Source organism: Poecilia reticulata, linkage group LG6, assembly GCF_000633615.1.
Source record: "Poecilia reticulata strain Guanapo linkage group LG6, Guppy_female_1.0+MT, whole genome shotgun sequence".
Taxonomy (NCBI): Eukaryota; Metazoa; Chordata; class Actinopteri; order Cyprinodontiformes; family Poeciliidae; genus Poecilia; species Poecilia reticulata.
This window is the reverse complement of record NC_024336.1, coordinates 27,462,942-27,489,248: the sequence shown is the minus strand read 5'-3', so window position 1 is coordinate 27,489,248 and position 26,307 is coordinate 27,462,942. Positions and strand designations below refer to the sequence as shown.

The following is a 26,307-nucleotide window of genomic DNA, read 5'->3' as shown; positions in this document are numbered from 1 at the left end:
ATCATTCTTACATTCTCTGCTTTTGTACAAACACAGCAATACATTAGCAGAAGTCTGAGAAACTTAACATGGGAAGACAACTGAGGTAAACGTTGCACCACTTCAGCATTACAAATAGTTCCCTGCTTAAACACGTCGCACTTTCACAGCCAACAGGAAATAAAAGTTTAAAACTAAACCTAAATGATTAAATAAAAAAACAGTAAATAGATCCATCCACTCTGCACACTTTCTTCTGACAGTTTCTGAGAAAACATTTTCTTGTGTATTCCCTGAAATTCTTGATGAAAAGCATAAAGTATCAGTCAAGATAACCTGAATAATTACAAAAGGCATCAACAAACAGAGTTAAAGACAGACGCTACGACACCAAGCTAAGGCTTTATGGTCTCTGCTAGCTGCACTGTAGCAACTACATTCAGATCATTATGCAAATAAATTCAAGAAGTAGAAATTATTAGTGTCACTGAAACCCTAGCAAGATATTCACTGTGTTCTGAAATCCCTGTGAAGTTAATAAAAGAGAAAGTAACAGGTACAATAAACTGAGCTGAAACTATATTTATGTGAAAGTTTCAAATGATAGAGTAAATTAAAAGTGATTAAGTGAAAAAAGAGACAGTTTTGTGCGTGACATTTTTTTTCCCTGAAGTTCCCACTTTTTAGGTTCGAGAGGCATATGAGGTGCATCAGAGACAGATTTTCAAAGCTTTAATTTGGTCCCTTAGAGGAGGTGGAAGACGAAAAGGATGGACTGTGAGAGGAGGAGAGGGCGCTGAAGCCGCTGGTTCCTGCTGGAGTCACGGTCTGCGACGACACGGGAGCGGAGGTCTTCTGGGCTAACAGGGTCCCTGCAGCACAGAGATAAGACGACACAATCGAGGCTCATCAATCTGTGCAAATGCTACTGTAAAATTAGCCCTAAACAGCAGCTTACACTGCCCAACAGAAGCTTTCCCAACCCTTAAACTACATGTTTTACATTACAACCACAAACATCAATGTATTTAATTGGGATTTTATGCAAAAGACCAACAAAAGTGATAATTTTGCAGGGTTTTCCCTAGAAAACCTGGTAAGCTCACTGGTAGGGACACTATTGTGGTCCACCGTGTATTTGTGTTAAAAAAATATTGAATGTTTCAAAAATTTGGAGATGCAAAATTAGGAAATAATAGCTTGTGAGGCCAACACGTTGGTGCCCAGTTCAATGTGTCAACCATAAACTTAATCTGACTTTCCTGTCACTCTTACTGGTGTATAAAAAATAACTATATAAAAAATAATGCTTAGCCTGGCAGGGGGCAAGCATAGCCTGGTGGCCCGCCAGGCTTATAATACACTGGGGGAAACCCTGTACATGGTGTTCAACTTTTCTACTGAAAACCATGTTTCCAAACTTGAGGCATGTGACACAATGTGTTGATGCAACACATTCAAATTATGTGGTTGTAACCTGGGATTCACCGATCCACTTTTTTTCCCCACTTCTGATACCGATATCTGAGGTTTATTATCGATCGATACGGATCCGATACAGAAAAACAGATCTGGTTGATTTAAACACAGACATAAATGTACTGAATTACAAATTTATTTGATATCTCTGCACCAGTTCAGCACACTTAAATACAGCGAAAGCTTCACAATCTTAAACATGTGAAAACAAAACAACTTTAAGTTGTTCAGTGAATGCAATTAGGAGTGTAAAAGTCGATCTAAAATAAAAACATGAAACTGACAAACAACAGGTTAGTCAAACATGTAAAAAACTGCAACAAACCTTCTTTCAAATGGTTCACAAATTCTAGAAATACTGTAAAATAAATAATAAAGCATAACGTCACTCAGAGCACAAAGCATAGAATTAGACTGAATAGATCTGACTTTACAGATCGGTCACATCGTCACTGATACACAAAATTTTTTCAATATCAGGGCCGACACAGTAATATCGGATCGGTTTATCTCTAGCTGTAACATGAATTAAAAACTCACGGTGGATGAACAGTTTTCCAGGCGCTGCGTGTTTCATCACTGACCTGAGTAAACTGTCCCATTGACCTCCACAGATACACTGATGCTAGCCGGTCCGTTGGTGGAGATGCTGAGAGACAAATCCTTTTTCTTTTCTGCAACCCAAAGAAGCCAGTTAATAGCAGTCCTTCCACACTGTTATCCGAAACAATCTATTAATCATGATTAATCAATTGACATAATGAACTAATTTGGTAATCGATTCATCGTTATTTACAGACAAATAAAGCTCATTAGCTGGAAGAACAACATATTAGGGTCAGTAATTAAGCCAAAACTGTACAAAATATATAAACATTTTGTATTTAATTTAAAAAAAACTTCTTTTCCTGTTAATATGTTCTACCCAGAACTTCTCAAGTGGCATTTTAGTTTCATCTGGTTCAAATTCTGTTATCAATAAAAATTTCATCTTAAGCTCCTCTCACTGTCCAGTTATTAATCGGTTAAGCAAAAAATCTAAATATGAAAAAATAAATTCAACAGCACAAGACTGTGTTGATGTGAAGTCAAGCAGGAAGGCCTGAGCTTTTCACATGCTGATGGTAGAAGTTTCTTTAGCTGCAGATGCATCTTTGATACAATGATCAAGTGTTCACTAAAGGAATAAAGTTATTGCGCTTTAGGCAATAAAATGTTTATTTTCATATTTAAAAATTAAATTAATACTTATTTGCATTGTCTTATGTTTTTCTATTAAAGGAAAAAAAAGAAAAATCTGCATAAAATGCCAATTTTTTAAATAAATCTGATTAATCAACGGAACAATCTGTTACTAAAATAATCGCTAATAATCTGCAGCCCTAATCGGTTGTGGTGAGGAGCCAGCAGCAGACGTGACGCACCATTCCCGTTGTTGAGCTTCAGGCTCACGGGGTTGAGGTGGGACGCCATCGCCAGCAGGTTCTGCTGCAGCGCCTGCTGCACGAGACGCTGCTGCTCCTCCGCAAGACGCATCATTTTCTTCTCCGGACCGTCGACTGGAGCGCCCCCTGCTGCTCGATCCAGCCTCTCCCTGAGATGCTCTAACGTGGCGGGCTGTGCGAGCTGATGATGTGGATGATTGTGCTGCTGCTGCTGATGCTGCTGCTGATGGTGCTGGTGGCCCAGAGCCATCGGCAGCCTGGATATGACCGGCGTTGAGTTCTCATCTGGTTATAAAAGAAAGAAAGAAAAAAGCTGGAATTACTCAGGCTAAATCACTCTTTTAGTTTTCCTTTGAAATATACATCCAGAATTTACACACTGGTTAATAAGCCTGGCGGGCCACCAGGCTTAACTTGGCCCCCCACCAGGCCAAGCAACGTCTTTTTTCCATTTTTAGCAACACAATTCAAAAACAAAATCTTACCAATTTTGGTCTGGTTTTAATGTAAATATCTCACTACACTTAAAATAAGACAAACTAACTTAAAAGTAACTTTTCAGCAAGATAAAGAGCTTTTTTTAAAATAATTCATAAATATTGATGAAAAGGTGCTGGTTCTATTGGCAGATAAAATAACTTACATCATGGGTAAATGTCTTGTTATAAGTTAAATAATCTACTAAAGGAAAAAGCACATTTTCTTCAATATTAAGGAATTATCTACTTAAAACAAGCCTCAATATCTTGCTGAAAAGTTACTTTTAAGTTAGTACATTTGAAATAAGACAAACTAAGATTTGTCCACAAAAATTAGACCAAAATTACTTGATAGGATTTTGTGTTTTTGCAGTGTTGATCAACATAAATAAGCTTCCAAAACACAAAAACATGTCACATCCTCCTTGTTTTGCATCAAACCTAATAATTTAACCAGGACACTGTTCGGTACCCCCTCCTGCCCTACCTGTGCTCCGTTTTAAATTTGACCCGGCAGACAGGCTCATGTTGATGCCGTTGTGAGCGGTCGGGGGAGTGTGCACGGTCGGGGAGGGCAGGAGGGAATGCGGGGCAGAAGTCTGGGAAGGAGAGTAGCGGTAGAGGCTGCTGGTGTAGCTGGGACGGCGCCCCTCTCTGCGGTTGCTGTCGATCGCCGCCTGCAGCTCGCCTGGAGAGCTCAGACCTTTCTTGGCGCACTCAAACGGATACAGGTATTTCATATACCTGCAGGGAGACATTCCACAAGAAAGTTGGCACAATAAAAATAATTTACAAAAGCATTTAATGTGTAAAACGTTAGGGGTAATTTACTGCAACAGTTTTGTAATGATTAATCGGATTAACTTAATTGATTTGATTAGGACAGTGCACATTAATCAACATTAACCACAATTCATGGCTGTGTAAATATGCAGGAATTAGCACAATGGCTAAATTTTATCTTTTGTTGTAAGACAACTGACTATACAATTCAGAGGAAAGAACACAGTCCATATAGATCTATTAAAAAAGAAAAGAAACATCAATAAAGAAAACATTATCACTCATGATTAACTGATTATCAAAATAATCATCACTTAATTTAGTAATTGATTAATTGTTGACTGGAGACAACAAATTTAAAATAGGCCAATTTCTGAATGAGCAACATTTTCAGATGAGTAAGATAAGCAAAAAATTTACAAAATATATACAATATATAGGGCTGCACAGTGGAGCAGTTGGTAGAGCTGTTGCCTTGCAGAAAGAAGGTTCTGGGTTCGATTCCCGGCCCCGGTCTCTCTGCATGGAGTTTGCATGTTCTCCCTGTGCATGGTGGGATCCCTCAGTCCAAAAACATGACTGTCAGGTTAACTGGTTTCTTTAAATTCTCCCTAGGTGGTTGCATGGTTGTGTGTCCTGTCCGTCTCTGTGTGTCCCTGCGACAGACTGGCGACCTGTCCAGGGTGACCCCGCCTCTTTAAATTTTTATAATTATTTTATACCAAATAATCAATTAATTACCCAACTTCCTTTAAGAATATTTAGAAATTAGTTCAAACTGAACAAGCAGTTTCTTCATAGCGCTTCTGTATCTCCTCATTATGAATTTAATTCTCTTTTCCTGTTGTGTTTCAGCAACACAGCCTCGAGTGTCAGGGTTAAAAATGAAGACGTACTGCGTGCGCAGGGTGAAGGCTGCGCTGGTGATCGAGGTGGGCAGATTGAGGCCTTTGGTGATCTCTCTCCAGATCTTCTTATTGATGACCTCCACCAGTCCTCCCTTCTCCGTCACCAGCTTGTAAAGCCTGTACAGGTCCAGCACCTGTTTCGCCATGATGGGAATGCGGTTCACAGGAGTTCCTGCACACGCAAAGGAGCGGAGGTAAGGAAAAACCACTGACCATATTAGTAGAAATTAACCACGAAGGTTCTGTTAGGCTACCACTGCAGCCGGAAGTGACCAAAATCCGACTTTCTGTGAAATCCCGTTTTTTTCTGTGAGGTCGTTGGAATATATGTGACTGTATGTGATCTCTCGTATGGACCTTACCAAGCTCCGCCCAGAAACGCCCTCGAAAATCCCACGTGACTGCATGTCTCACAAACAAAGCCTCGTGGAGCTTAGTTTCTATTTCTATGTGTAAACATGGCATCTTTCATTTCGACTGACTCTCTACAAAGTATTTCTGAGTCGATTAGTTTAGCATTTCTGCCAGATTTTCACAAAATATCAGCCACGACAATGGACAAGGGAACCAACAAGTTCATGTCATCTTTTTTGGACGACATCAAGGTGTTTGAGCCAAGCGATGCCTCCAACATTGTGCGAGTTGCAGCTAAATGCTACCAGTCGATTAGAAAAACAGCAGATCCTCACACCCTCAGCATAAATATAGCTGTGGACAAGATTGCTGATGCCTATTGTTCTTGCAAGGCTGGGTGAGTCGGACATTCATGGTGTTGAGGGTTACTTTTGAAATCACCGATTTCTGTTGTTTGCAAATGTTTCAGTGTGCCTAGGCCTGATGCACGGTACTCTGTGCTAGCATGGCTAACACGATTACAGTTTAGTAAAAAGCCTTTTCAGGTAAAATAAAATCTTTAATGTATGTCAGATACATTGCATATTGATCTGTTCAGCTAACGTAAGGCTGTAACAGACAGGCTTCAGGATGTAGAAGTTGTATCGGTACTGCCATTTTGCTGTACTTAGCTAAAAGGTTTTCATAATGTATGTGTTTATTATTGACTCTTTTTTTCATTCACTAAACACAAAGAAAGCAAAGCAATAATACTTACACCACCAAACACTTCGTTCTTATTGATCCTACGACGGTTGAGCTGCAAATGCGGTCGTGCACAAGCTTTGATCCAAGCAAGGCTTTCCGTTTCAGATTTTGGAAATCTGTGAATTTTAGTTCCGCAAATACGATCAGGATACCCGACGTCGCCTGTACAGATACCCCACTGACGGTGGAAAACCATTTTTTTTCCGAGTTCTGACGCAAAAACTTTCTGCCGGTCTTCTAGTCCACAATGTACATTAACATGTGTTTACTACTATAGCTTGTGTTTGTGAGACGTTCACGCACGTGATAGCTGCGCTGTGACGTGAAATGGGCATTAGCCAATGAAACGCGGCCCCTGTGGTAAGGTCCATTAACTGCAAACTGCCTGAAAGTGTTCCGCATGCGCAGTAGAGGGCGCAATAGCGTCACAGAGAGCGTGCTCGGTGTTAGCGGAAGTAAACATGGATGCTAACAGTGGAGCATAGCTTACGATTTTGAAGTTGTTGTCCGACCGGAGCCAGCACATTAACAACTTAATCCTCATTACAGTCCGCCATGGTTGTTGTTTTTCTTCCCCTCTTGCGCGTATCAGGGCGCAGAATAATGACGTTTGTCGAGTATCAATGACGTTCAGGTCGAATGATCTTTTTTTCGTACAACTTTACTTAATCAAAATAAGCATTCAGGTAATCAGGTAGACCATACTCCAGTCTGGTAGGTGGCAGTAAATGCACCCTAAGTTGGTTGTCAGCCGCCAATAAAATTCAAAAGAAGAAGAAGGTAATCAGGTATTCATAGTTTTGAGTACATTTAAGATATTTCAACTATAACTGGAATTCAGATAAAAAAATAAATAAACTGGGGATGATCTTAGCACTTTTTGTTTATCAATAAAGAATTTTGCCAGACAGAATATGAGATTTTTTGTTTGTTTTTCAATAACTCTCCAAAAGTTACCATATCTCTAGAAACAGCTTCAGGAAGCGTTCAGGTTGGCTGAATGCAACATGGCTGTTCAGACTCAGGTCACATTTGAAAATATCAAACATCAGATTTCAGGTCGCATTCGAAAAAATCCGATCTGTTCAGACGGTCATGAAAAGATCAGGTGCAGGTCACTTTCAGGTAAAAAAAGAAAAAAAAAAGGATTTGTGTGACTTCAGGCTGCAGTGTGACTGTAGCCTTCATAGACTGTTAACAAGAGCGGCTCAAGCGGCAGGACGAGAACATTTTCTGACTTCCACACCTGAGGGCGCTAGGTTGGTGTTAGGTAATGAGGTTTAGCTGGTATAGTTCATGTGGATTGACTCGACAATGAAGCTCATTTCAGACTGATGGGGGTGGGGAGCAGCTTTCATTTGATTACAGGGGGAGGAGGCCTGGTGGGACCAACCGGGTCTGCAAGTCACACTGGTTGACAGCCAACTCCTCCACTTCTGATTAGGAGCAAAGCCAATTAAAGGAGGAGACGAAAACACAGCTGTGCTTAAACTGAACACCTGCAACAAACTCACACCACACCTCCAATTTCTACATTGACTAATAATAATTTTACAGAAATATTCACAGAATTTGAACTTTTCCTAATTTTAATTAATCACAAAAGTTTTACTTTATATTTATAAACAAAGTGAAGTGGACTGATAATGCTACGTAATTATTCAACTTTTACACAACTTCAATCTGAAAAGTATGGCATGCATTTGTTAATTCAGCATTCAAAATGTTTTAGAGTATATTTATGTGTCAGAATGTCCCAGTCAAAGCCCGGACTAAATACAACTGAGTATCTGTGGTACGACTTAAAAGTTTATATTTGCAGATGCTTTAACAATTTTTGCAGATTAACAAACAAAAAATTTGGTTTCTAGACCTGAAAAGCAGGAAGTGAGGAACAAAAAGGGGTTATTTAAGTAAATACAGATGCATTTCACACTTTTAAAATATTAATAATTTATTCCACATGTTGGTCTATCTCTTAAAACTCCAATACAACAGATGGAAGTTTATAGTTGCAACGTGAGAAAATGCTTTGGGTACTTTTGCATAACAAGATATAACAATTTTTTGAATCCGATATTAAAATAAAAGAAACAAAAATCTTCCTGTTATAGAGACTCGACGTTGTCAAGAAAAAAACTGCATCAAAAATAAACAAAATGTAAAATTTACCCCGTTTCTGCATGAAGACGAAGAGCTCATCAAGAAACTCCTTCCGTTGGGCATCATTATCCAGTTCATAGAGCTGCAACAGAAAAAACAAACTATTAAACACAGAGGGGTTCTTTTTTATAACTACATAAATTTATATTATTTTTTCTTCCTACGTCGTCCAACCTTGGCAAAGTCTCTGGACGGCTCTCCTCTCGCTTTTGCTCCATCAGATTCCTCCGTCCAGACGCCGCTTCCTCTCTGCAGACACACAGACTTCATTTTTATCACCTGCAGGTTTGGAAGTTTACTTCCAGCAAATTTTAGAGAAGCAGGCAGGAAAAACAAAACTAACTTATCAGTAAGATATAGGAGCTGGTTTTAAGTAAATTATTCCTTAATATTGATGAAAAAATTCTAGTTTCATTGGCAGATGATTTCACTTAAAACCTGAGGAAATTGTCTTGTTATAAGTAAATTCATCTTGTGTGTTTGCTTCACTGCAAACACACAATCTTACCAAATATTTTTCATCTAGTTTGTAGTGTAAATATATTAGTACTCTTGAAATAAGACAAAATTAATTTACAATTAACTTTTCAGCAGATATAGCAGCTTGTTTTAAGTCCATAATTCCTTAATATTGAAGAAAAAGTTCTAGTATTTCACGTATAACTTGGGAAAAATATGTTACAAGTGAAATAATCTGCCAGTGGAACCAACACCGTTTCTTCAATATTAAGGAATCATTTACTTAAAACAAGCTCCTATATCTTTCAAGTTAGTTTAGTCTTATTTACATACTTGGTAAGACTTTGTATTTTTTCAGTGTAATGCTTTTCTTGCGACACATTAAATTCGGACAATTCAAACTTAAACTATCTCCATCTAATCGCAGCTTCCTTTTCCACCTCTTTTTGGGCGGCACATCGTCCTTCTGGTGCGTTTTTCTGGGGATGCCCGCTCCTGGGCAGAGTGGAAACTGTTCTGAGCTTCCTCCACTTGTGGATAATTTTTCTGATGGTGGAGCGATGAACAGACAGCTCTTTAGAGATCCTCTTGTAACCGTTCCCTGAGCTGTGCAGATCTACGATCCTTCTCCTGACGTCTTCTGAAAGCTGATTTGATCGAGGCATTTCCACCTCTGTAGTTTGGAGCCGATGAACTGGTGTGCCTTTATTTACAGGAGGGGCCCCAATCCTGTCTGCTTAATTGAAACACCTGACTGCAAGTGGAGATCGTTAGCAATCAGGATCACAAATAACCAGCAACTACAGTTTTATGTGTCAAATAAAAGCTTTCTAAGTGGAAGTACAGAGGATTATGCTGCTGCAGAAGGAGAGTACTGAAAAAAATTAACAATCAAATCAAAATATTCCTGTAGACATAAATAGTATGCTAAATTAAAATGAGCTTTATAATCTCCATTCTGCTTATTAATACTTTTTGAAGAGCAAATTTGTTTACAGATATTCATAATCTATTTTATTTAGAGTTTTGTTTTTGCGTGGTTCTTATTTAATTTTTATTTATTGTGTTTTATTTTGGATGTTTAAAATGTCTCCCAGTGTGGAGAGCTCTTTATAAAGTTATACTTTATTTTATACGGCGAGGACGTGCGTCACCTTCCTGAAATAATGGCCCAACTCAGTTCTTTGTCAAAAGTGATTAGTGCAAAAGAATAAAATAAAATATCACCCCATTTTTATTGCCAAAAGATAATTTAGGCAAAAAAACAAACAAAAAAACACTTTTGGATAAAAATAACTTGGGTTATTTTTTAGAATGGTGATATATTACCATCAATAATTTCTGGAGCAATTGTTTAATAATTACACTTTTTTTCCACATGAAAAAGGCTTGAGCAATTTCTTTCATTGCACAATCAGCTTTAGATTCAGCAGTTGAGCCTCCAGCTCAAAGCATCTTTCAATAGATCATTCTAGTATTTTCCAGTCCAGCTAAAACCTGCTGCAACTATAAATGATTAAACTTCCTCGGTTTATAACTGTATGAAAACAGAGTGCTGCCGTTTCATGCTGAACGCCGCCACTTCACATCCGGCCATCTTTACCCCTAAAACTTCAACACGAGTTAAATGCCAAGTCAGAGCAGCGCAGCAGGTCTAGTTTCCTGTTCATCACTTTTTCAGCTGCAGTCGGAGCGTTTCAGCACGAAGCTGGAAGTCTGAGGTGCAAATGAAGAGGTCTGGTTAGAGACACAATCTCCCAGTCATGCAAACTTATGTTTGCTTATTAACCACCACAGTCAAACTCGTGTTAAATAGTAGTCAGTTCTCCCCCACCATCATGTAAAGTAGCTCTGATAATCCCAAATAAAGTTCTGATGTCTTGGTTGACATCTTAAAATAAAAGGTTTGGTCTGTACAGAGCTTGCAAACCTAAAAAGAATATCTGATTGTAAAATAATATCAAACAGGCGAAGAGTACCAAGGAATTTCCAAACCATTCTCTGCAAAAACAAACTTGTTCTACTTTCTAATTCAAATGTCTTAGTTCACTTGAAATAAGACAAAACTAACTTAAAAGTAACTTTTTAGAAAGATACGGTCGCTTCTTTTAAGTAAATAATTCTTTAAAATTGATGAAAAAGTATTTGTTCCACCAGCAGATAAATTAACCTAAAACATACCTGGTAAGATTTTACGTTTTTTCAGTGTTAGATCTAGGAGCAAGTGATATGGATATCAATCAATCAATCAATCAATCAGTCAATCAATCAAATTTGATTTGTACAGCACATTTCAGCACCTAGGCATTTCAAAGTGCTTTACATCATAAAAACAAAAACACAAAGTCCTGCAGCATAGAATCAACAATCAAAACTTTACATTTAATCAAGTGCCATCGTTAAATTCGTAATTGATTACATTTCAAATGCAACTCTAAGCAGGTGGGTTTTAGTCTGGATTTAAAGGAACTCAGTGTTTCAGCTGCTTTACAGTTTTCTGGAAGTTTGTTCCATATTTGTGGTGCATAGAAGCTGAATGCTGCTTCCATATGTGGTAATAATTCGGATACGCATCTGATTTCTTTCAAAGCGTCTGCAGTCTGAACGATCTTACTGCATTTATCCGACATTTATGTCGCTGATATGAGCCATGCGTCAACTCTGCACCAGAAAAATCCAGCAACTGTAAATCCAGACGAAAACGACGGCAGAAAGTTATAATTATGAAATAAGTCTGTCACTGAAACGCACCACATCACGGTCCACCATGGCTTCGACGACGCATCTACACAGATTCCCACACAGAAATTGCAGTCAGTGTTCCACAAAAGCCATTTCTAATGGTTGTGTTTTCTTTTAATTAGCTGAATAAACTATAAAACCGATCCGTAAACGGTTACCTCCATTATTATTTCCATAAACAGAAAAAAATATAAATGTAAGCATGTGTCAAATTTTAATTAATCGAGTTTGATGGATTAAAAAGACCCACCCAAATTAAAAAAATCGATTGTTATCGCATCGGCCATCTGTTGTAATGACGTCATATAAAGCCTTATCGCATCAAAAATCTGTTTAAATTGTATAATTCGACCCTTATCGAAGCATTAAATCCTTATCGTTAATTTCCAGATGGAATTGGGTCCCTTTAATCATTTATATTAAAGTCTTATCTTAATAAAACATGCATAATTTATACCCTCCCCCATGGAGCTTTCTGGAAGTTTTCAGAAATATGCAAGTTGCTGATATAATTCCTCCTCTGAATTACATGAGTTTTGACCCAGTGACTTCCTCACACGGATGGAGCCCTCTCCCACTTCCTGGATTTAAAAAGTAACGCTTTTCCGTTTCACTTAGCCAATTGCAAATTGACTTTTATTTTTTAGCAAGAAACAGCTGTTGGAGACAGGCTGCCGAGTTATCTGATACAAACTGAGCGCAGCACAGCGAAAGAAACAGCAAACATTTGTTCATAAGATTAAACTATTGTAATGATGCTCTCATAGTGGGATTCCCATCTGATGTTTGGGAGCTTCAAGCAGTCGAGTCGGATGTTGGCGGACTGGCTTCTCCACCTCACTTCACAGCCTGCTGCCTTTTGTTTTCAGGTTTTCTCTTGCACAGACTTGCGGGAAGCAACCAATTCATGGACTGGAAGTTCATAGGCCGAGCTTGGAGTCTGGCAGAGATGCGAGGTCCCACTGGGCGACACCGGGTGGTGTTTTCTCCCCACGCTGGATGAAGCAGCTTCAGCAGACGCAGAGCATGAGCCGTTGGAGTCAGGCGCAGCGTGCTCGGAGTCCTGGAACGTGGGAATCTCGGGCTGAATCAAGGATTCAAACGCTTATGGAGGTAAGACCAGATTTTTATTCAGGAGTGTAGAGGATGAAGCACCAGCCATGAAGCAGGATCTCACGATGGTTTGTCCATCTGTAGTCTCTGAGGTTGGAGCAGATAAGCTACATGCTAGTTGATTAGCTTCCTGCTGTTTTCTCTTCTAACGTGAACCCTTTTTCAGAGCAAGTGGTTCTTCCTCTCCAAAGGCAACAAGTAGAATAAGATGATCTCAGAAAGTATTTAAAGCAGAAGAAATCCCGCCCCTTTATCTCTATTGGCTCATTCAAACATAAACTAAAAAAGTGGGATGGGCATCTGCTGGAGGGGAATAAGAAGATAAAACCAGTCAGGTTCTCCAGAGTCCTGCTAGCAACCTCATTATTTGACTCCGGTGTGTTGAAGTAGAGACACATCTTAACGTCGCAGGAGACCGGCCCTCGAGGCCTGGAGTCGCCCACCCCTGTCCTAGAGGTTTCCCCCCAACCCCTTGTTTATCCATGGGGGAAATAAATCATGCATGTTTTATTTTTTGTTTAAATATCTGAGCTCTGCAAGCACAGATAGAGACTCAGACGGGGTCACACGCACGCACAAGATGGACAGACAGACAGACACAAACCCCACCCCTAATTTGCAATTGGCTAAGTGAAACGGAAAAGCAGGATTTTTTAAATCCAGGAAGTGGGAGAGGGCTCCATCCGTGTGAGGAAGTCACTGGGTCAAAACTCATGTAATTCAGAGGAGGAATTATATCAGCAACTTGCATATTTCTAAAAACTTACAGAAAGCTCCATCGGTTCAGCTGTGCAGAAAATTAACTCCAGGAGCTACAGCGCAACCACACAAGCCAATTTACATGCAGTCTCCGCCACAATCGCACATCTCTGTGCCCTTCGTTCTGTCCTGAACCTGCAATCGAGATGATGATGCACCSTCTGCACCATCACTCAGAGGGTCACAACACTCCTGCTCCAAAAACACAACAGAGTCTAAAGGCTTCATCTGCTGCACCTGCTTTCACAACAAACGATTAATCTGATTAAGAGTGATGAATCGATTCATTAAAATAATCATCTACCAGTTTAACTATACAAAGATAATTGGATAAAAATGGATAAAAACAGAATTATATTATACATAAGGGCAAAGATACAGCATAAAATATGCAAATGTRCAGTTATAGAAAACAGGGCTGAAACAATTAATTAGATTAATCGTAATGGGTCGATTATTTGGGTTAATCATCATCTAATTTAGTTAGATTAATTGTTCAAGATAAATGTATAAACATATATTAAACAAAATTATGAATACTGTACATTAAGGGGAAAGATACAACATAAAATACGTAAATGTGCAGTAATCAAAAAATAAAGCTGAATAGATTAGATTAATCGTGAAAAATCAACTGATTTAAATAATTGTCAACTAAACTAGTAATCGATTAATTGTTGCCTGGAGCATACAGAGATAATAAAAACGTATAAGAGCTGAATTAAGAATAACACACTATATCCAGTGCAAAGATACAACATAAAATATCCAAATGTGCTCTCATCAAACCTTTGGTTGAAACAATCAGATCATCATGAATTGATTAATTGAAGTAATAACTAGGGGTGTGCCGATCGATCGGTCACTGATCATAATCGACAGATTTTCGTGAAAAAGTGCATGATCGGTGATCGGCGACCATTGGTTCTTGTTGCCGATTTTATCCAAATTAAGGTGAATTCATGGTTCCTTTTTACACATAATGTAACCGTAGTGCTTATGATTTAAAAAATAATTATTATGTAATCGGTATCGGTATTGGTGATCGGCCCTCATGGGTGATCGGAATCGGCAGGAAAAAACCTGATCGGCACATCTCTAATAAATTATTAAAGGGGCCCAATTCCATCTGGAAATTAATGATAAGGATTTAATACATTGATAAGGGTCAAATTATGCAATTAAAACAGATGTTTTAATTGTATAATTTAAACATTTAAGACTTAATAAGACGTTATTACAACAGATGGCCGATGTGATAACGATCGATTTTTTTATTTGGGTGGGGCTTTTTAATCCATCAAACTGGATTAAAATTTGACACATGCTTAACAACAGATGTTTGATACAATAAGGCTTCATATGACGTTATTACAACAGATGGCCGATGCGATCGGCCATCAAACTCAATTAATTAAAATTTGACATATACTTTTAACAGAGCGCCGCTGAGTGACGTCAACGCTCTTCTTCAGTGCATCCGTGTCGTTTTTAGGTTGTAAACCTACAGAAATCTGATTGCTGTTAGTATGAACGGCCATGCAAATTAAAACGAGAGAGAGAGAGAGAGAGAGAGAGAGAGAGAGAGAGAGAGAGAGAGAGAGAGAGAGAGAGAGAGAGAGAGCATCAAGACCTGCTGAGTGAATAAAAAACAGTTTTTATCTGATGTAATGGAGAGTGAAAGGAAGTCGGTATCTGAGGCTTGAGGACAAACAGTTTAGGTCTGGATTCCTAACCTGCAGCGACTCCGGGTCAAAGGTGAACCAGATGTTGTGGATTTGAGGAGAAAATGTTTATTTCAGATGTTAAGAGACTTGAGACTGGCTTAAGTAAAGACTGAGACTCGAACATCTCTGCATCTCTGCAGTCAGCATACAGATATGCAAACATGTACCTTTAATTTTATAATTTTCTCTCGAGAAGATTGTTTTTCTAATGCGTTTTACAGCTTACAGATCCTATTAAAAGATGGAAAACCTGAAAGGATTTGTGTTAAAACCTAATATCTACTACGATGTTTCACAGAGATCAGACCAGATTCCACTTTGTGTTGGTAGATTAGTCAATTTCTGTTTGTCTACAAGTAATAATTACACCTCATTGAAATTGTGATCAAAGCAAATAACTGCAGTAGTTGGATGCATTTTTTTTGTTGACACTAATTATTCAGACTCTTACCAGATGCCACCAGTTTCTCACCAGTTTGAAAGAGTCTTTACATTTACTGAAGTGGCCTGTGAAATGTTCGGGTGGGTGGGTGGGTGTGGCTGCTGTAAGACGTATCACATGACAACGAACCTCAAAACAAAAAATCAAAAACAAAGCCGGAGTTGGGAGAGCTGAAGAGAAGGCATGTTAAAACCAGTTTTACATTCTGGTTTCACAGCCTTGAAAGTCCATTAAATCCTTTCCTGCAGCTTATAGATGCATCTGAACCCAGAAACCTTTAACATTACATTTAAATAATGTGAAGAGAAGCCAAGGCATTGCTAACAGGACTGACTGTCTCTGCTGTTGTGTTTATTTAAGGATCACTGTTGGCCTCTACTGTATTACAGACTATTACTTCTTGGATCTATACAAAACATTGCAATAAACAATCCTTTAAGTCATAATGGTATTCCTTAAAACACAAAATTCAAATCAACTGCTTCAACTTCTTAAAAACATTATGTTAACCAAAAAATTCACCAGACACAGAGACACACCTGCAGTTTTCGTTAAAGTTTCATACGTTTTATATTGAAAGAAACTGATTTGGAAAAATTTTCTTTTTCTCATTTTGTCCTTAAAATACAAACATTTCCACTCAATTTTGTATTTTGGTCCATCTGATTATGTAATTTTTAAGTATTAACTCAGGGGTGTGAAACTCGTCTTCATTTTGGGTCATATCAAAAATCAGAATTTTCTTAAAGGGCCGGTTGCCCCAGAATTCATCGATAAAACCCATTAAACTGTTACGATAGCTGTTCCTCCAGGATTTTGTGATTCTTTTTGTGGTTTTTGTAATCCAAATCAGAGACTTTGTGGTGCTAATTTAGAAATATTTGCAAGGACTTTTTACGATGTTTGAGCTTTTTTGGATACAACGATAACTTGACATCAGGTAAGGCTGAGGCAGCAGTCACTTAACCCCAACTTTTTTTAACCAATTTTGAGAAAATGTTTCAGTAAAATCTGAAAAAATGTGGGGGTTTGTTGATTTTGTGTGAATTTTGCAGAGTGGTAAAACACTGTAGGGAGTTACTGACGTAATTTGGAAACTAGAGAGCCACATAAAAAGCTACGGCGGGCCAGATTTGGTCCCCAGCCCTCGAGTTTGACACGTATTAAATGATTGATAATTTGATCAGTACTTGAGAAGACTTTTTACCAAATAACTTTTAACTCTTACTTGAGTAATTTCTTGGATGTTTTAATTTACTTGAATGAAATTTTCTTGAAGTAGTGCTAATCTTACTTTATTACATTTTTCAGGTATTCTACCCACTTCTCGCTTTGACTGCAAAAAAAACTTTTAAAAAGCGAAACCTTGAAAGTATCCAAATTGGGCCTTTCGCGAACAAAGTGGAGGGAGATTAAACGAGTCAGGCTCTTTGGAAAGTTTAAAGTGACGTGTGTTATTCCTCAATCACCATCCCCCCCTTCAAGCAACCAGCAAGACATTAAAGGTTAAATATGTGAGGGCAGTGAGAGTGCAACTGCGCAGAAAAGCCTGCTGAGAGCTCATTTTCTAGCTGAAGTGCTCTGAAAGCTTTATTATGATGCAGGCATTAAAACTGAAAGCCGACGCAGAATCTGCGTTTTTTCCACAGCATTCATTTGATTACATTGCTCCTGTTTTGACATTACAAATCCTGGATTTCTGTGCCTTACTGGAGAATTGTCATGTAGGACTAAAGCATGTCAATGGCACACAGGTGATCCCTGTGTTTAGATGATCATGTTGTAGATTAAAACAAGCATGTGTTACAGGCAACAAAGCATGTTTTTATATTGGACATAATTAAATCCCCTAAAGATTGCCTTTGTGGTCATTCATAACATCAGACTTTTCTCAAAGGCGCTTTGTTTAGCAATTATGCCTCATATACAAATCTTCCTGCTCACTTAATGTTTAATGTGGCAACAAGATGTCATTTGAGGCTAATAACCAGAATTTGTTTCTCAGCCTGGGAACCATTAATCAGTTAGTTCATGTGCTTATAGTAAAAACAATTCAAACTGGAAACACTGGCACACAATTAGCAGCTGCATTGTGTGATAAACCCAGACGTGTTGCTTGTTTCCCAGATTTACAACCACATTCCTCTTAGAGTTAATTTCCTCTCACGCCAACAGGCCACTCTGTGTCTGGGCTAGTCCCCACACAGTTGGCAAACATTTGGTCAAAAACTACCGTGTGTCCAGTTAGGAAGTCTTTCTACGCTTTAAAATGTTTGGCTCCACTAACCTTGAAGCCTCGACCCACACTAAACTGGAAAACTAGCAGGAGATTATAACTGTTTTGCTAGGCAACCAAGCTAACCACAGCTAGCAAAACAAACCAATACCAATGCATTTTTAACACTTGAGAAATATTTTTATTTGTAGAGGTCATACAGTTGTAAAAGTGACGTCCTTCAGCTGTAAAGCACCTGATTAAGCCACCGGAAGACACACAGAGAGCGTCAGTTTTATAGTAATAATAATGGATTTTATTTGACAGCACCAAGGACACTACAACATTAAAAACACAAATTAAACAGTGAAGAAATGGCTACACAAATACACAAAAATAACTAGACAATTAAAGTGAGAAGGCTAACTTGAACAGATCAGTTTTGAGTTGTGCTTTGAAGGTCAAAAGAGAGTCAATATTAGACATTTTACAGTATTACTTTTGGCCGGGTCATTATAAGACACACCAGCAAAGCATCTACAAAAAAATCCCCAACTTATTGCCACAGAAATGCTGATTTCTTAATGCATGGTGACCAGATTCTGTTGTTGTGGTTTGATTTTTCTGACTGAAAAGCAGTAAAAATCCACCGATCTACCTTTACACTGCAAAAACACAAAGTCTTACTGAGTATTTTTGTCCAGTTTCTTGTGCAAAAATCTTTGAACTCTTGAAATAAGACAAAACTAACCTACAAGTAGATTTTCAGCTTGTTTTGAGTAAAAATACTGACTTAAAAAGTGCTAGTTCCACTGGAACTTACAAGACATTTTTCCTATTTTATAAATGAAATAATCTGCCAGGGGTGCCAGTACCTTTACACTTAAAAATAAGCTCATGTATCTCGCTAAAAGATTACTTTCAAGTTAGTACATTTAAAATAACACAAAACTAAGAAATTTGTACTAGAAAATAGACCAAAATACTTGGTAGGTTTTTGTGTTTTTGAAGTGTACCTTGAAGATGCTGATTTCTTTTATTGTTTTTTAAGGTTTTTTTTTTTTATTCTAATTGTTTTCTAAGTTTGTCCTACATCTGGATCCATCCTGCTGGACTGATTGAGTCAGCTACTTCCTGAATATGGCAGCAAAGCTATTTATGTTGATTCTCAATCAAAAAAAATTCTCAATCAAAAAAAAAAAGGTACAGTATGTAACTTTTACAAAAACATATTTGTTTAAACTGTCATTATGTCGTGACAGTTTGTTACGAGATGGATACTATGTGAAAAGACGGGGCTATTATTGCCGTCTGAAGAAAAAGAAAATATAAAACAAATAAAAAAGAAACAGACACAAAACAATTGTTGGTTGACTAAATTGTTCAACAAAAAAAAAGTGCAATTAGGAATTATAAATACAAAGTAAAATAAATAATAAAGCATGACGTCGCTCAGAGCGAAAAGCATAGAATGAGACGGAATAGATCTGCGTTTATGGATCAGGCACATTGTCATCAATAACCGATCATTTCTTTTTTCAATATTTTCTCAAAACTAGATATTAATAGTCCAATCACATTTTTTTTCCATTATTGTCTTCAGTCAGAGGCTTTTCAAATTCACTGTAACACAGACTGCTGCAAGAGATATTTCCTGCCAACAGCCATCACCATCTACAAAAACTCTTTGAAAAGTTTTAATTAATACAAGTTACAACATTTAATTTTCCTTTAGGATCAATAAAGTGTTTTTGAATGTAAAACTCAACTGATCAAAAATCTATCATTTCAACCATTTAATTTGAAGTGTGCAGAAAAAGCTTGAAATGGCTTAAAAACTTTTTTTAACATAGTTGAATGCATTTGAAAAGCTACTAGATGAAGAGGTAAAGGTCGGACATCTTCCTTATTTAATCATTACTTCCACTTGAGTGCGTCAAAGCTTTTTCCCCATCACAACAGCCATTTGAACTCCATCAACCATTTAATCCAGGTAATCATTTAGCCAACCATTTTATTAATATGTTACCTATACCAATCAACATTAAGCATTTGCTCTTACTTTAGTACAGCAATGTTTTTATTAATAATCAACTGCTTGGTAAAATACACGTCGCCTCTTAACTGTTGGCGCTTTAATTGTGCACATCCTGAAGAAGGTGATGTGTTTAATAGACCCTCATAAAGAGAATTTCTGTCTCAGTTTTCAGGAGTTAAACCACCAAAAACAGCATTTCCCCTTGTGGGGACCAGGCCCCGGTCCCCGGAACAGCGAGTCCCCACAACGTATGTGGCAAGGAAATGGTCCCCACAAGGTATTATAAACAAACACACACACACACACACACACACACACACACACACACACACACACACACACACACACAGCGTTCCTATGGTAGCACTGCTGTTGACTCTGCTAATAGCCTCAACTTGGAATTTCTAATAAAAGACGCTGAGCGTTCCAGCAAAAACCCATTGAAGGTAGATAAACATCCCGTTCCTTTCCGAAATAACCAACCCCCAACTTATTGATGAGCCAGTGAGACCAACTGCAGCTCTATTAACAAAGAGCCTGTGGTTAATTGCTCAGAGCTTTCACACATGCTGGCCCTGATAGCAGTCAGCAGCATGCAGGTCAGAAAACGGTTTAGTTTGCTCTTTCAGAGTTATCATTTAGCAACGTCAGGTTAAGTATTTTAATTTACGTCTTAATAAATGGTGCGGAAAGTAGGAATTGGGGCTGACAAACGTATCACAATACAAGTGTCTCATATGAGTCGATATTGATAATTGACTAGTTTTTTGTTTTAAATATAAGGAGTACAGTCAAATGTTAAAACCTTTCCTGTTTTAACTGCTTTTCACTCCATATTGTTGTTTCTTATTTTTAACTTTAAACTGCTGCTGCCGGCAGGTTGTTGCTAGGTAACCACAGAATGAGCGAGTTGCTAGGTAACCACAGAATGAGCGAGTTGCTAGGTAACCAAAGAGCGAGTGAGTCAGTTGATCCCAGCTAGCCGTGAGAAGTTAAACGGCTAAAGTATTTCCTCTGCCCTAATCTCCCAGAATGCAGTGCGGTTCTGCATCACAGTTCAGTGAATTATTGAACATTTTATCGGATGTAATGTCTATCGATATTATGTGTGTATTGTAATAAATATTATTATTGAATTTATCTTAATTTATAGATGATACGAATTAACACAAACAGTAAAAATCTAACGTCACTCTCCTAATAAGCCTGATTAAAGTGATTCACCAGTCCAGACGGACGTAAACGAAAAGTTAACCCTACTCAATGAACCGACAGAGGGGAAATTAATGGGTGGGATTTTTTTCCATTCCAAATAAATTTGTAGTTTAACCTTTAATCTGCTCCAGCAAGTCAAGATCATCCAACTATTTAACGAACCATGTGGTTACACTGCAGCTTTCTCAGAAACTATCAGCAATTATTACTACAATACGGCTCCATTTTATACTACAGATGTGAGGCAACGCTGAGTGGATATCGATCTCTGGTTTTCTTTGACCTGCTCATTTTGATGACTTGTTTTCCCAATGTTTTTAAAACACAGAAAATGTTCCCATAGCTTTGATTCTTTAACAAAAATAAAAGGGTTTCAAGATTATCTCCAACTATGCATCACAGCATGAGTTATGGAGTCAGAGGCAGCGCACAACCTGGATAGTTCACTTCTGAATCACCTTTATCTCAATATAATGAAACTAAACTAAAATGCAATAAAGTGAATTAGTCGCAGATTTAAAAGTAGGGAGAGAAATAAGATTATTAGATGATTAATATAGAAACAAATAGTACCAATCTGAGCCAATTTGGCTGATACAAACATCTGGTGAAGTTCTGCATCGAAATGTCTTTCTTTGTAGTTTGGGTCCTTTTATACTATATATATATATATATATATATATATATATATATATATATACACACACACACATGGAAATTGGGTACAACACAAAGTTTTCAGAAAAAAAATACAATTAAAAATATTTTTCTGATTTGAGGTTTGTTTTTAAACAATAATTCATGAAGATCTCTAATAAATATATAAAACTGTTTAAGCCAAAAGTTGTATGAAATTGAAGAGGAAATAAACTGGATGCAAACTGCAAACTGAGGAGGATGTTTGTTTATTCCACATGATGATTTTTGAAAATCTTGACAGCTGGCACTAAAAAGTGTGTAATTAATCTGTTTTTATATCTGAAAATTATTATTTCTGAACTTATTTGAACAAACACAGTCTGGAATTGGCCGTTTTTATCCGAATCAGCAACGAGGAAGCTGGTTAAATACTGAACTGTTCATTAAAGGCATCAAACTAAAATCTCCCACCATGTTTCAGTCTATAAAACCATCAATATCAATTTTTATATATAATACTTTGGGGCTTATAGAACATCGCAGGTTATGGATTTATGTCTCGTCTTATTTCTCGCAATTAAAAACAATTATGAGCTCAAACGTGAAAGAAAACCAGAAATCGGTATAAACCGAAAGAAACCCGATTGGTGCATTTCTAGTAATTAAATGCTGAAGCATTGATAGGATTCCACTGTTATTAAAAATGTGAAAACTGAAGGAAAACAAGGTCAAAAGAGAACAATTTGTGAATAAATCCTTGGAAGCAGAAGAAAGGAAAACAGAAGTGGCTGTTTTCATGCTGAGAGTCACCAGCTGTCCCTCCACCCGCTGGCCTCATTAATCATAACGTGTTATATTGACATGACGCTGTTCAAGGGGAATCCACAGAGAACAACCAACCAGGAACGACTCGCAGCAGGGAAACCTTTTCCTTAACAAACATCTGGGAACCATCATCAGCTCTGGATTCATGATTTCCATAAACACATCAATACAGCAGCGAAAATCACCTCTGCTCTCATTTTTCACTGCAAAAACATTAAATATCACCAAGTATTTTTGGTGTAGTTTCTAGCGCAAATATCCTGGTCTTAGAAATAAAACAAAACAAACTCATAAGTAACTTTATCCAAATGTAGCAGCTCGTTTTAGTAGCTTCTTAATATTAATGAAAAGGTCCTAGTTCCAATGGCAGGTTATTTCACTTGTAACATGGGAAAATATATTTCCATGAAGTGAAATAATCTGCTGAAAGATTGTTGTTCTTTCAGCAACTGATCTTTTTCGAATCCGTTTGCATCAAACTCAGTTAATAATTTCAGCCCTAAACAGAAGCTGCAGATTTTTGTTTTGACTTTAAAGACGAGAAAACATCCATGAAACCTTTTTTAAGGAGAAACAAACATCTGCACCACTAAACTATACGATCAGCGTCGTTAACCCTGGAATCGAGTGCAGCCTACCAGTTTGAAGAGGTCGTCGTATCCCCAGTCAGCGAGGCCGCTGGGCGACGAGAAGCTGCTCTGACCCGCAGGAGGCAGCAGGTTCTTCTCCTCCTGCTCCTCCTTCACTGCTGACGGCGAAGGCTCAGACTTTTGCTCGCCGGCAGACGGCAGAGACGTGGAATACGGCTGGAAGTGGGAAACATGTTGGAAACCCATTTTCCTCTCGTCTCCCTCTTCCTGAAACTCATCCCCTTCTTCAGGCTCCAGCATCTCCCGCTGTTCTCCGTCCGAATCTTCGCTCTCTTGCTTCGGCTCCCTCTGGTTCGGGACGCTTTGGTGGATCGGTCCATCCGGTTCCCCACACAGCAGGGGGTCCGGCCTGGAGCCGCCGGGCCCTCGGGCCGCCGCGGCCTGATGGGCCAAGAGGAACTGAGCTTGAAGGAAATGTTTCTCCTGCAGGTTCATCTCCAGTTTGGCTCCTGGGTGCCTCTGCAGCTGCTCCATCACCGCCCCCAGCTTCACGCCTGCAGGAGCGGACAGCTGCAGACTCCCCTCCTCAGAGACGTTCGACTGTGGATGAAAACAAACAAAAAACACTAAATTATCAGAAGATTAGAAACCTGATGCACCAATCAGATGGCTAAATATCACAAGGTCTCCCCCTAGAAAACGCCCGGAGGCGGCCCGTCGTGTTTTAAAGTTAAAAAATGTTTAAAGTTGGCAGGAAATGTGAAAATATCACTTGATAATTACCTGTTATTGAATGATTGGAAGATTAATACCTGAATACCAACTATAAAGTCTTTAAAAACGCAGACATTTTAAAAAGACTTAAATATAAAAGCAATGCTTAGCCTGGTGGGGGCACAAGTGAAGCCTGGTGGCCCGCCAGGCTTAAAATACACTGGGGGAAAACCAGTTTCAGAATCGGAAAGTTTTTTCTCTATTGGCTCCGATTGGTGATTGGAACAGGGCTTATTTGTGTGTTTGTTTTTTAAGAATAATTAATACTGGTGCACTGATTGCCGATCTTTAAAAAGCCTGACCTTCCGATTCCAATTTTGACTGATTTTATCATCTGAAATGTTGTTGAACATAGCAAGGAAGTTGCCGAGTTGGTAACAGTGGGGTGACTTTTGTAAACTGAAAACGTGCAGCCGGTCAGTCAAACGTCTCTAAAAACAGAAGGACAGCGGCTGATTTTTAGACCTTTGATGAGATAAATGAGATCGGCGGGTAAGATCAGCTTCTCCCAAAATAAATCGATTCACCCATAATAATTAATGAATTACATTGAGCTCATCATTTAATCCTTTCTGTAGATCTACCCCAAAAACTAATACAAAATCTCTTTTTGGTTACTTTGAATATAAACTCTGGGGGGAAACAGCCCACTGCACTGAACCCCATTAAAATTAATTATTCCATCAAATATCAACTCCAGAGTTAAAACATTAGTTTTGCTGTTTCTAAATGAATCTGAACTTGTTTTCTTTGCATTATTTGAAGTCTGAAAGCTCTGCATCTTTTTCATTATTTTGACCATTTCTCATTTTCTGTAAATAAATACTAAATGTTTGCTTGGAGTTTCAGAGACACATTGTCAGTAGTTTGTGAATAAACGAACAATATTCATTTTACTCAAACATATAAAAAGTAAAAACTGATCATTTAAAGTGGTCTCATTATTTTCCAGAGCTGTATATTATTTCTATACAATTTCTGTACATTTGATTTAAAACATAACGGATTTGTATGTTACCAATCTCCCACTTTATTTAGCATTCTGACTGAATTTTGTCCTGGTTTTTTGTGTGCAGTACATTTATTTTTTCCATGTTTTGCCTCAAACTTCTACGCAATAACTCAGATATGCTACAATAAGAGTATTATATTAAATAAACAGATTTGTAATCCAGAGGAAAATCTTACTCTTCTCAAAACAGCAACACTTTGAGCTGGTTTTGATTTTACTTTGCAGGTTTTCAGCAACATTTATCATCCAATATGATGCCCAGAAATTAGATGTCATGAATTAAAACAAAAGTTTCTGCACTGAGCTTGTGCTTGTTTTAGTTTTTATAATAAAATACAAATAAAAAATAGACTAAATCCAGCAAATCCATGCAATCTTTAGGGTTTCCTTATGTAGAAACTTTTCTTAATAAAAACTAAAAGCACATACTGTAGTGTGTGATGCCTAGAACCAAGCTGAATATGTATTTTAAAATTTTAATTATTTTGTTTATAAAAAGCCTTGAGAAGTAAATAAAGTGAACCTTAAAATAAAATACAATCGGTATCGGTCTGGAAAATAATGATCGGGTGAATCAAGAGATAAAAACTTTAAAACAACTATAATATCAAAGTCACCGTTGGAGGGGAGGTTTATTACTAATTTAAAGTGGACTAGAAGTTTTTTAAGCTTACAAATAAAAGCAGACAGTCATTAATTTACATGAATTCATGCATTCATTCAGTCATCGACATGACAAACGTCTCGCTTTGCTCAGAAGCGGTGAAACCATGAACTATCCAGCCCGACGTCGTGTTTTTGCGTTTAATTTTCCTCCGCAAATTATCCCACATTTCACGGACAACCTCCTGGTAAACCTGCTCCCTGTAACGTCTTCATCAAGCCACAGTTGCTTTGTTACTGTAACAAACACGAGTGGGAGCGTCGACACTCACCATTTGCGCCCTGGAGTAATTCATCGTCGCCAACAGGTTTGTTTTGTTTTCCTCCCGGCAGAATTAAGTCACATCTCACCAGCAGCGCTTGTCCTTTAGCAACGCGTTTTCTTGGTTTTTGTTTTGCTTTGCTCTTTTGGACCGGGGTGACTTTAAGAGCCTGGGTTGGTGTGGGAGGCCGGAGCGGTCGGAGCTGGAGGAGGGGTAAATAACGCGCAGTGTTGCCTCCCTGGTCACTGCGCATGGAAACTCAAACATCTCTGATTGTCTCTGACTAGGTGACCCCCTCACCCACAGCCCGGGTGAATGAAAGTCCCGCCCCGCGCGTAAAAAAATACTCAAGTGTTTGGTTTTTTTTGTTGTTGTTTTTTTTTTCTCTTTTTCCTTTCGTCTCCTTGGAGGAGCGATGAGAAACTTCCAACCCTCTCCACGAGAAAACTCCCACTCGATGCACAACCCTCTGATTATTATTCAGGCAAATAACG

General features: G+C 38.2%; 1 protein-coding gene across 1 annotated transcript; it reads right to left on the bottom strand.

The window, feature by feature from the left end:
* Positions 1–696: 696 nt before the first annotated feature.
* Positions 697–26,307, bottom strand: LOC103466418 (AT-rich interactive domain-containing protein 3B-like). The gene is made up of 9 exons (XM_008411960.2): positions 25,823–26,307; positions 23,150–23,701; positions 8,512–8,586; positions 8,347–8,419; positions 5,062–5,245; positions 3,870–4,126; positions 2,883–3,188; positions 2,043–2,132; positions 697–851 (listed from the first exon to the last, which is right to left on the bottom strand). Exons 1-9 carry the CDS (start codon positions 25,844–25,846, stop codon positions 712–714), a joined length of 1,701 nt encoding a protein of 566 aa, XP_008410182.1. The 5' UTR covers positions 25,847–26,307; the 3' UTR covers positions 697–711.